Here is a 12,283-nt window from a genome sequence, read left to right on the forward strand (position 1 = left end):
TTAGGGTGGAAAGGTCAGCCTAGTCATCAACCACGGTTCTGCTCTTGCAATTTCTCCAGGCCCTGTTTAGTTCTCCACCCAAAAAATTTTCACCCATCCCATCGAATCTTTGGACACATGCATGAAATATTAAATATAGATAAAAAAATAAACTAATTACACAGTTTAGTTGAGAATCGCGAGACGAATCTTTTAAGCCTAGTTACTCCATGATTAGCCTTAAGTGCTACAGTAACCCACATATGCTAATGACAGATTAATTATGCTTAATAAATTTGTCTTGCAGTTTCCTGACGAGCTATGTAATTTATTTTTTTATTAGTTTCTAAAAACCCCTCCCGACATCCTTCCGACACATCCGATGTGACACCCAAAAAATTTTCGTTCCCAATCAGCATCAATCCAATGTGAACGGTTTGTCACCAACTGCAATTGGCATAGATGCAACCAGGTATTGCCTAGTGCAGCAGTGCCATTCTAGTCATCGAGTCCACAAGGTCATATCTCACTACCAGAAATCCAGAATTATTAGGTAATAAGATGTAGGCACTCAACAGTTGCTACGATATGTGAACGGACTCATCCACATAAGCCAACCGTGTACCAAAATGCACGAGGAAGGTAGTTATTCAAGATACTTCAAGATTGGATCCTGAGCTCTTTTGTTGTATTTACATTACCCACGCTCCGCTGGATAAGTCATTTTCTCCCTGCATTCGTCCCGCATTAGTGCTGCCAAGCACAGAAGCTCCAAGTTACCAAGACAAACTAATGACTGATCAGGCTGAAGAAAACTGTAACACGGCAATCGAATTCATTGGTCGAATATAAAAATGCTTTAAATGAATGATTCTCCACCGTAGCACATGCCTCAAATTTGTATGTATACACAAACAAATAACTTCTGGGTTTCCATTACGAACGCAAGCTACTAATAATCAGCAATGATGATAACTTACTACTAGTAGTAGCAGTAGAACTGGCAGATAACAGGTTCCAGCAAAAGGCAATATTGATAATAGACTGACAAGAAGTTCATAAATACAGGTAGTGAAAATGCTACAAGCTAGGTGAATGTTTTTTTGGTATCAAATGAAACGTTTTAAAACTGTTTATCATTTTATAGCCGCACATGTTTGCATCTTATTCCTGCACCATTTCCTACTGTGGGATACAAAATGCACGCTATGAACCTCGAACAGTAAAACAAGAAAGACTAACATCAAACAAATTTCAGAGGTGTTACGAGCCATAGAGTAGTAATTCTTGAAACTGCAAAAGGAAAGGTGGTCTGTTTCAAGAATTGGCCAGAGTAGTATATGACACACCCCTATATATGAAAGAGGGGGTATCCAAGCTGCCAAAATAGCTCAAAATGAGGGTGTCAATGCGATTCTTGCGGCTGAAGACACACTTAAAAAGGCACCACAACAGAATTATTTACTCTCAAATCAGAAGTACAGAATGTGGTTGCTAATGGATACCAGAGGCAACTAGATACCTAATGGAAGGGGGTGTGCAGAGGGGGGGGGGGGGGTATGAAGTAAATTGTCGGGAGAAAGAGCCTGTCATGCATCAACTATAGACTGGCTGGTAATGTGTATGAGGTTGTTTGCTGATGTGCATGAGAACACAGCAAAAAGTGTTGATGAGGCTCACTATGTGGGGACTAAGATCACGAATGAGAAGTAACTTGGGCCATAAAAAAATGATAGATAGTAGGTACTATAAAGAACTAGATCTTAAGCCAGAAAATACGATGCTTAACTTACAGTGTTAATGGTGCCAACTTCCTCGAATAAGTACTTCTTCGATATCAGGTTGTTTGTGAATTTCTGAATAGAGCAAATGTTCATGTGGTGAAGGGATAACAAGTTTAATATCCATTTAATTGTAAAAAACGAAGATGAGAAAAATCAATTAGGATATTTTCTCCTCAATCATTGGGTGGTTTAACATCAGCATTGTATTGTTGTTAACGATAGCACGAACTGCTAGCTCTTTAGCTTCTGCATGTTTCCTTTTCAATAGAATGCATATCTGCAGCCAGAAAATAATAGGTGACGAATTGTTAATCTAGATCCATCTGTATACTAACTCAGGAATAATAGGTGAAACCTTTCTTTTGAGTAAATTTATAGGTTATAATTATAAAAGCATTAAGAAACCTCTACAGGTAGTTTCACACGTAAAAGCAACTTAAACTCAAGTTATAGTAACAAAGCATTGGACAGTTCTTTTATGGTAAAGCATTGGACTGATTTACTCACATCCTCAAGCTCCTTTCTACAAGCCTCAGCTTTTTCTATGTTTCCATCATTTTCTAACAACACAGGCAACTCTAGATCTGAAATGGCTTCCATCCCAGGTGGCATACGTGAAGAGATTGCATTATCCACATGAGCTTTTGGAGTCCCACTTTCCAGAATCTAGCAAGTGAAATCAATAAGGACATATTAATTAACATAATACTGACTCCAGTTCCAGATGCGAGCCAACTTTTTCCTTTTTCACAAACTAGAAATGATTTTTTTCCCTCAGATGGGTTGAAAAGCTTATTCCACTAAGAAAAAAAAGAGTCATAGACACAACACTGTACACAACTAGAAGTGAGGATTGACAAATGGTTTCTGTGGTAATATATCTTTAAACAAAATAAAATATATGACCTTATGGAAGTATTTCTTGACAAATCGACATTTTTTTCATTCAACATTCCATTCAAGTTAGTGATCATTTTTTCATATATTTTGACTATGTAGCACAATGACCTACATTTCAAATCAGATGAAACTATACAATACATATACTTACAGATCTTCAGAAATTTTCATCACTTACCATTTCATTTCCCAACTCTGGAACAGTTCGAGGTGATTTTCTGCATTTAAATTTGCAAAGTAGTTACTCCCTCAATCCCAAATTATAAGACGTTTTGGGTTTTCTAGATACATAATTTTTGCTATGCACTTAGATATATACTATGTCTAGAGACAGTAAAAGCAATGTATCTAGAAAAACAGAAACGTCTTATAATTTAAAATATAGGGAGTACTTCCAAAAGAGAGATTTTATGTAGCCATCAAAGATGTTATGTTTATCAAATACGATCTAACCAACAACCTTACAGCTGGAGATCTCATGATGTGTTTGAGCACTTTAGGAGCTTTTGGATCTAGAACAGATTCCTGCAAGTCAACAGCATGAACAAAGTTACTAATGAACTAACAACTTTTTTTTCCTTTTATATATCTCTAAAAAAGGCGCACGGGACAATACTGACAAGTTCAAATATGGTGATTAAATTTTCTGCCTATTGCCACAAAAGAGATAGCTAGTATCTAGGATAATAAATGCACTACAGTAGGTTTTTATTATCACATAGTGATTAAACTCCATAAAATGTATTTACAGGATAAACTAGAAATATGATATTTGAGAATATAAGTCCTTATACGATTTTTTTATATCATATGGTGCGTTTCTTCAGTAATACACAGGGTCTCAAAATAGAAAAAAGAACAAGCTATAATATAAGGTATATAAGGTTTACAGTTAAATGAATCTGATCCTTATGTTGTCATTCTAGGAACTTTTGTAGTTCCACGGAGTTTTTTTTTTAAGATTACGACATATAGTGAATAACCTCTTGTAAAGTTTAATATGAAATCATCAAGAACAATATAATATTGTTCGACAAAACAGTAAAAAAAGACTATTGTAAAAACTTGGCCCACAGGGAGAGATGTCCCCAAGGGCCAAGGCATTACAATTAAGGTTGCGAAAGGCCCTGAACACCAGCTGCCCAGGGCGCAATTAGGTGTATTTCTGCAAGTAGTTAACTCAGTGAGGTCCACTTGTTTCTGTTTACGAAGTAGCTTCTCGATAAAAATGAAGAACAAACCTCGGCTTAAGAGAATGTGGATAATCAAGTAGGAAACATGTTTCAAAGTAGAAATGAAAATCACTCTCTTAGGAAATATAATACTTGACAGGAAGAGAACATACCTCAGAAACTTTCTGCATTGTGGATGGGCTAGGCAGTGCAGGTTTTCCTTCAGGAATGGAGTCAAGGATTCTGGATGTTGTTACAGGGGAACCCTTTGTCCCACTCACTTGTACTGATTCCTTCTCTGGAACCATGTTAGACTTTGGACTTCTGATTCCTAATTTTGTTATTCTAAATTCAGATAGATTATGTTAGCTGCACTATGTAAGTTTAGAAGGAAAAGAATATCTGGAGGAGAAAATTATACCTTGCTCCTGTCAGTTGAGAAATTGTTGATATTTTATTATCTTTGGAAGGAACACCTTGCAATGAATCAGAAGCAATGCTACTCTTCATAAGCACATGATTTGCATCAACTTTATGTCCAGCGCTATGTGCTGTGCTGCTTCGAGCATTCAGTAGAGACAAGTTTCCCGAGATAGGAGGCTCAAGGCTGAAAGAAAAGGTACATACAAATATATATTAGCATCAAATCCAATCTGAAAAGAAGTACTCAAGAATGCCCTGATTATACTAAAAAGAAGGTTTCAGCTGCAGAAGTAAATGCATTTATAGAAATACATAGATATGGTACGATGTTATAATCAGCTACAACTCACAACACTTAAAACACGAATTGTCTGAACAGTCAAATGATGTCCTTTCATCAGGGAGCACAGTAAAAGGAGTCCATCAAATTTCAAGAATCATGACTTTACACTATTATATGAAATAATCAGCACTATAGTTGTTGCACATGGAGTAATTTTCCATATATATAATAATCAAGTGTTAGACTCTAGCTATAGCAATAAACATATTAATTTCAGTATTTTACCTCCATAAACTGATACATTTTCAGTATTGAGAATTAGAAACAGATATTAAATAAGGATACTCTTTGGCCAAAATAGCCTGTCACATGAAAGGTTAATAAAATACTGCAACAAATGACGATTATGGAAACTGCAAAACAATTAAGTAGATGTGATCCATTCTACTTGATGAATCAATCCCACATCTGCAACATCCTTTTATGCACAAATTTATTAAATAGTTTAAGAACTGTCACAGATTTACACTTTCCATGAACACAAAAACTATCGTATTTCCAGTGAATTATGAAGGTCCTCATCCATTCCAATATAAATTAATTAGAAAGACCAAGAACAATAATTTTGAAACCTTACAGCAATCTTTATTCAGTTCAATATTAGGCAGGTTCAGACACTGAACTGAAAATATTGAATTATGCCATCGATGATAGAAAGAACAGGTCAACTGCAATGTTTATAATGAAAACTAGTTCTAAAGAACAAGGCAGATAACATGGTTCTAATGAAAACTAGTTCCAATGGGCCTGTTTGCTGCAGATTTTTATGGCTGCTGCTGCTGCAGTAATGCACCTGTGCGGCACTGTTGCAAGTGCTGGATGCAGCTGCTGTCACACCAAACGCAGCCAATTTATTGTATGAGCTTCATTGAGGTTAATATCAAGTCTAGTAGCAAATATATCAAAGATGCTGAAAATAGTGTCATCCATGATAAATTGACAACATGTAAAGAACACCAAAGAGAACTTGAGAAGTGTTGTGCATGCGGCATGCCAAAAACGAACCTGCAGAACAAATTTTAAATATGGTGCATTCATAATGTGCAAGATGAAGGATGATAATTTTTTACCCTAATTTGGCATTCCTGTCACCTTTGACATTCATGGAGCTGGCCAATAGCCCATTTGATGCTGGCTTGCTGTATGTTTTTGATAAAGCAGTTTTAGATTTGTCAGGTACTGCATTAGCTTGCATGTGTTCCCTGCATATTTAAAACCACATTCATTATTCGATACACTATTAACATTCATGAGTATATGCTAATCTGTCCATCTGTCTACCACCTCTTCAAGTCCGTAGGATGTGTAGCCATCTTTTTTATCACTTTACTTGCACTGGACAATTGATTTAAGGCTGTTTCTGAAGCTAGTTCAACCCTGGTTGCTTTCATATGTACAGACTTGGATAAAAGAGAGAAGCTTCCTCTCTCCTTCGTCAGTGCAGGTTCAACACTTCTGATTTCCCTGCATGTAATTGTGAGAAATTACTTCAGGAAAGTAACAAACATGTAAATAGATCCATTGTGTCACACTTCTCCATATAGATTTGCTGCCACTACATTAGAATGGATTATGAACAGAAGCATGGTGCACCAGAAGTAGAATAGCAGGCTATGCATTCTATGTTAGTTTGATTAGATAAACCACAGTGGAGATCTAAAAGTTTTTTATATTCTCAATGAAGGCACATTTGACAAAGACAGACCTCTGCATTGAACAAGAGAGACTCTTGGGACCTGAAATCTCTTCCTCAGTATTCTTTGTCCCACTCCCATGTGATGTCTTCTTTAAAAACTTCTTAGGAGCGCCACTAAAACTTTGGTTGTCTTGACTTCCTTCATTAAGCGAAACACTTTCCTCCAGAACCTCATTCCGGGAATTAAATTGGCCCACCGGTCTTCTTGAGACATTGGGACTAATAATGCTGGTGTCCCTGGATCGTAAACCATTCGACTGCTCATCGTCATTACTCTCCCTTGATACATGAACTTTACCAGAGTTCACTATAGGTGCATCTTTACTGTTCACAGGATCTGCTAGCCCTTGTGTTGGATCTTCACTAGATATGGCACTGCAGGAGAAATCCTGAGAAGGTAGGTTAACAGCTGCCTTCGTTGGGTATATCTCTTTAGGTTGCTCTCCAGGATTGTCACTGAACAATGAATCTACTTTAGTTTGTTCCATTGTAGCAGGATTAACACTGGTACATTCTTTCATATTGTCAGACGAATCAGCAGCATCGATATTTGAAGTCGGTTGACTGACATTCTTCACACTCTCATGATTGGTCAGATGAGAAGGTCTCAAAGTGCAAGTATCAAGTGTATCTGCTTTGTCCGTACTAGTATTCTCTTCAAGAATAGCATTGCCCTTGGCTGAAAGACCTCTTTGTGTATCCTTCTTAACCTCTGAGGAGATAGGGTCAGATTTGCCAGTAAATCTTGTACTCTTTTCTTCAATTCCTAGCTTTCCGTCAAGACTAAACTTTCCCAGCCTGTAAGCAAACAAAAAACAGAAACAGAAAAACTAATAGCATGAAGTTTCATATCAATATGTCATACGATTTTCAGTCTTCTAGCATCAGTGGTTTAACTTACTCATTGAAATCAAAGGAAAAGGAGAAATTGTCCTTGTCAGTTTCCTTTTTCTCTTCAGAGCGATCTGCATTTGAACTACTGTGCTTCACTTTTTTCTTCTGAGGGCTAGAAAAATCCAGATCAGACATGCCCATTTGAAAGGATGGTAATTTGTCAAAGGCTCCATCAAGCCCGAAATCATCTCTGGTTAAAGAAATGATTTGTTAGAACCATCATGAACAAGGAGCAGTTGATCGCATCAAAAGTTGATGGATTCAAGCCTTTCAAAATACTCACAGATTGTCAAAGCTGAATTTCTTGCTACTCTTTGGAACTGTGAAGTCAATTGTGTCTTTTCCTGATTTTGGTAACTTCCAAGATGAAAGAAAATCATTCCCAAAGTCTTCATCTGCCAGCATATAACAAGCATATGTGAGGTCAAATTAGAAAGAAACTGCCATCAACTCATAGCAAAAAAAAATGTGGATACTGTTCAAGTATCATAGATTACTTTCCGAAGGTAGTGCTAGTAAGAGCCAAGTATGATGAACGTGGCCCTTAGTAGTTTCCAATGAGAGGTCTCGGTTTTAGCAGTATAGTGAATTTTAGTCCATGCAGAGCATAAGGAATAAGGGTCTGAGATGATCTAGTTGACAAGTACTGAGTACTGACAGCTCACAAGAGGACATACCAAGGGATGAACTTATATTTTTAGCATTTGCAGTAGAGACAGCTCTTTTTCGTGATTCGTCCATACTGTCAACAAACTCAGACTGCATTCAAGAAAAAAGGGGAAATATGTTAGAAACCAATAAAACATGTCTTGCCAAACAGAACAAGAAAAACAGAAGCAAAATAGTTTATCTACTAGTCACAACAAGTTTGGGTCACCTGCCTCCCTCACTCAGAGATGTTATATTCAATTGACAGCCACAGTTTTGAAAATCGACGATTACAACTCGCCTAGTCGCGACTAGTCGCTAGGCTATGGCCTGGCACCGGGACTAGGGGGGTAATCGGCCCCCTAGGCGGGCGGAGCGCCTAGGCGGAGCCAGGCGTCACCTCGGCGCGATTCAGCGGCACCCAGGAGCCCTAGGCAGCGAGGAATCGAGCGATTCAGGCGTGGCGGCGTGGAATCGCGGGAAATTTCGGCTGCGCGGGCGACCGCGTGCGCGGGAAAGAAGCCGCACGTGGGAAAGAATGCGCGCGCGGGAGGAGGATAAGGCCAGGAAGGGGGAAACGAAGCCGCGCGCCTGCTCGTGCTCGCCTCGACCTCCACCTCCCTGCGACGACGCCTGCACGGAAGTAGCTCCCGCCGGCGACGCTCATCCCCTCCTCCAGTGCGCCTCCGAGGTCCTCCTCCTCCCCGCTGAGCGCATCCTCCTCCCCACCTCGACCACCTCCCTGCGACGCCGCCCGCAGCGTAGCACCTCCCGCCGGCGAAGCTCGTCCCCACCTCGACCTCCACCTCCCTGCGACACCGCCCGCGGGGAAGGACTTCCCGCCGGCGACCGTCCTCCCCGCCTGCAGTGGCCCGCCGAGCACGTCCTCCTCCCCGCTCCGACCTCCACCTCCCTACTACACAGCCCCGCCCGCAGGGAGGCAGCTCCCTCCAGGGAAGCTCATCCCCGCCTGCTTCTCTCATACTCCTCTGCTCCAAGGGCCAAGGACGAATGTATGTATGTTCTCCCTTGCTCCTCTCCTCTGTTTCCTTTCCCTGCTTCTATCCTCTGTCCCCTTTCCTGCTGAATCTGAAATTGCTCTGAAATCTGAAGCTATAAATGTATATATTATATATTTATATATAAATTGGCAAAGCGCCTAGAAGAACGCCTAGCATCGCCTAGGCTAGCCTAGGCTGGACTAGTCGCTAGGCTAAGGGTCATCGCCTAGATTTCACCTAGCGCCTAGCAAAACTTTGTTGACAGCATCCAGTAACTAGCTCTAAACATTTATATCAATGGCACAACAATGGGAGGAACCATAGTTCTCAAGGCGTCGCCTAGGCGTCCAGGCGCCCCCCTGGCCTTGCAGAATGGGCGCCTAGGCGGGCAAGGCGGGCGCCTAGGCGTCCAGGTGCCCCCCCATCGCCGTGCCTCACCTTTACGCTGTAAGAACTATGGGAGAAACAAGGCACCTTAAATTTTAGGGCCTTTGGCATTCATACCCCCATTTTCAGGGCTTGTGGTGATTTTGCCCCTATTTTTTGAACTTTGTGTTTTTGCCCCTGTTATTTCAAATCGAAGCAAGACTTTGCCCCTTATTCTGTTAAGTCATTGTAACGGTGTTAATTCTGAGGTGAAATAACAATTTTTCCATTGCGGATTTGCCCTCGCTTTTGTTGGTTCTTTGTGATTTTACTTTGACCCATGTTTTGGATTCAAAGGTTTAGACATTATTTTTCAGATCGTCAAGGATTTTGACAACAAAATTAACACAAGTTGCTGCATATGTTTTAAATCTGTGCAATTTTGCAAAATTTTAACTGCATCTATGCCAAAATATTGACATACACAAACCCAAAACATTATCACACAACTTGCATTTAATCATGAAATGCATAAACAACAACCATCAAATGAGTACCCACACCCCATGCATCAGGGTACATCTTACAGCTCCCGTAATTTAATTTAACTAACACAGAGTCCGCCAGCGATGTTAACTTCAAATGCAGGTACCTCACGATTCAGCAGAGGCGGATCCAGTAAAGGGACATGGGTGTACACCATGGCGGACCCAGTGAAGGACGTGGGTGTACATATGAACACCCAATATTTTTGCAACAGAAACGTTTAGGCATACATTTATACTGCCACCAGCGGAGCCAAGGCCCGGCCACCCTGGGCAGCTGGCCGGGCTCCCACGGTACAGCAGAGGCGGGAGGGGAGTGGGAGGTGCGTACGCAGGGTCGCCGGCCGGTGCGCGGAGGACGGAGGCGAGGGCGCGAGGCGACTGGCGAGAGGCGAGAGGCGGGAGGGGGAGCCGCCGCCGAGCCTGGGACTGGCCCTCCGTCGCTGGACGCCGCCGAGGGGGAAGCCGCCGACGCGCGGAAGATCCGATGCCTGGGACCGAGCCTGAGCGCGAGTGGGGAAGGAGCATTGAGGGACCGAGCGTCCGAGCCCGAGCAGCGCTGCGCCTGGGAAAATGGAGCGTCGGCGCTGGGCTGCAAGGAGCCGGCAGGCGTGGGTTTGATGGGCCACTAAATAAAAGTCCATATAATTTTTTTTCTCTTTTTCTTTTTCTTTTCTTTTCTGGAGTAACTTCTTTTTTTTCTTTCTAACATTTTTGGACAAATTAGCACCTATATAATTAATATCTATATATTTAGAATAATATATATTAAAAATCATACTAATGTATTCAGGGCTTAATCATATAACATTATGGCATAATGACTCCTCTAAAAATATTTTTTAAAATACAAACACTATTAGGGGAAATTATGAAACAATAGAAGTATTTTGCTCACAGTAAAATACTTTTGTAATTTATTTTTTTATTAGTATCCGAATAAAGGATTATTTTGTTCAATCATTTGCTAATAAAGGATTATTTAGGTTTAATAAATTTGTCTTGCGGATTACTATCTGTAATTTATTTTTTATTAGTATCCAAATACCCCATAAGCCACTTCATGTAGCATCTAATGTGACATCTACTAAACTTTAGTCCATGCTTTGACATATAAATAATACTTCCACATATAGGCGTGCGGCCCTGTCCTATGGGACCCACTAATCATACTCTATTACATAAATGAATTCAACAAAACACGCTACCTCTTTCTGGATATGCCTTCCCCTTACGCCGTCACCCCTGGGCCATTACACCTCCTCGGCCGAAGATTTTCCTTGTCCCTAAGAAAGTGCTTCCAGTATCCATGTATTGAGCACATTGTAATCTTCCCAGGTTAATTCTAGCAAGCATGTCTAAGTAACATATACATGTGGAACAACTGAATTGTTCAACCTTTGTTTCAACAATTGAAGACGTTCCTCCCTGTTGGTGATGACCTCAGTGACTTCTTGAGGTGTATTTGTTGTTGGTTGTGGGTTGGCTCCCATATTGGGTTCATAGCCATATAGGCCTTTTGAAAGCTGAACATCTGATGGCACTGTAGAATGATGAATTATACTACAGTTGTGTTAATGATAGCCAAGCTTTCCATGTGGTGGGTGAGTCTTGAACTAAGCATCTCAAGTACATTTCCAAACATTAATTGACCCTTTTAGTCTTTCCATATGTTTGTGGATGGCAGATAGTGGAGAATGTTAAATTCACTCTATAAAGCTTGAAAAGGTGTTTCCAGAAATGACTAAGAGAGATCTTGTCTCTACCACTGACAATGTTGCGTGGTAGACCATGGATCTCGACAATATGGTCCATGAATACCTAAGCACTGTAGCTATTGTATAAGGGTGTTTTTTTGTAGAATGAAGTGGGCAAAGTTGCTTAGTCTATCCACTACCATGAATATGACACTATACCCTTCTGATTGGGGAAGCCCCTTCACAAAATCTATAGATAGATCCTGCCATACTCTTGCTAGGATATGGAGTGGTTTTAGCAGCCCAGTTGGATGTGTGTGTGAGTATTTTGTGTGTTGACATATGTTGTGTTGCTTGACAAAGTTGTCCACATCAGTTTTCAGGCCTTTTTATGATAGGTGGCATCCACCCAAGAGTGACCTCCAATCGCTGAAGAGTGAAAATCATATATCAGTTTGGTTTGAAGAGCCGAGTTGTTGTCAAGTCCAGATGAGAGGTCATTTCCTAGCTATTTAGCCTATAATTCCTAGCTATTTAATTGTTTTGCATTTGGATTAGGATTATTACTCAGAATTGGAAGAGTCTATTAAGATTAGGATTAGAATTGCTACCTATCCATATCACCTCAGGAAGCCATAAACGAGCACAGACAATTTTCACATTTGTGAAGTTAGTTAGGGATAGGTGGACGAAACAAAGGGCTAAAAATTTACCTCTTTACTATTAGATATAGATACTAGGAAATATGCCTCGTGTTGCTACTTAACATAAACTTTGTTAGTCTATAATTTGTCATGGTAACTTTAAGTTTACATAAATGTTAAAACTTATTTGG

General features: G+C 40.4%; 1 protein-coding gene across 3 annotated transcripts; it reads right to left on the bottom strand.

Annotated features, from left to right (window-relative positions):
* LOC8075596 (uncharacterized protein At4g18490) lies at positions 365-10,320 on the bottom strand. Of its 3 annotated transcripts, none has more exons than XM_021457311.1 (15): positions 9,859-9,967; positions 7,869-7,950; positions 7,475-7,586; positions 7,199-7,381; positions 6,307-7,095; positions 5,886-6,065; positions 5,672-5,803; positions 4,257-4,442; positions 4,009-4,180; positions 3,124-3,188; positions 2,842-2,881; positions 2,271-2,429; positions 1,930-2,040; positions 1,773-1,850; positions 365-710 (listed from the first exon to the last, which is right to left on the bottom strand). In XM_021457311.1, the coding sequence occupies exons 1-15, from the start codon at positions 9,907-9,909 to the stop codon at positions 672-674; spliced, it is 2,379 nt and encodes a 792-aa protein (XP_021312986.1). In that variant the 5' UTR covers positions 9,910-9,967; the 3' UTR covers positions 365-671. The 3 variants fall into 3 exon arrangements, with proteins under 3 accessions (XP_021312986.1, XP_002458509.2, XP_021312987.1); XM_002458464.2 differs by having other exon boundaries at positions 379-732; positions 9,859-9,964; XM_021457312.1 differs by lacking the exon at positions 9,859-9,967 and adding an exon at positions 10,083-10,320 and having other exon boundaries at positions 405-710.

The sequence above is a fragment of the Sorghum bicolor genome, chromosome 3 (assembly GCF_000003195.3).
Source record: "Sorghum bicolor cultivar BTx623 chromosome 3, Sorghum_bicolor_NCBIv3, whole genome shotgun sequence".
Classification (NCBI taxonomy): Eukaryota; Viridiplantae; Streptophyta; class Magnoliopsida; order Poales; family Poaceae; genus Sorghum; species Sorghum bicolor.

What these genes read in the sequence shown, in the direction of transcription:
- LOC8075596 (XM_021457311.1), bottom strand. Translation starts at nt 9,909, where the DNA reads ATGGTGTACACCCATGTCCCTTTACTGGATCCGCCTCTGCTGAATCGT. An exon ending in AAATATAAGTTCATCCCTTG is followed by an intron (nt 7,587 to 7,868) that starts GTATGTCCTCTT and finishes ATATGCTGGCAG; the next exon opens with ATGAAGACTTTGGGAATGAT. An exon ending in TCTCAACTGACAGGAGCAAG is followed by an intron (nt 4,181 to 4,256) that starts GTATAATTTTCT and finishes ATCTGAATTTAG; the next exon opens with AATAACAAAATTAGGAATCA.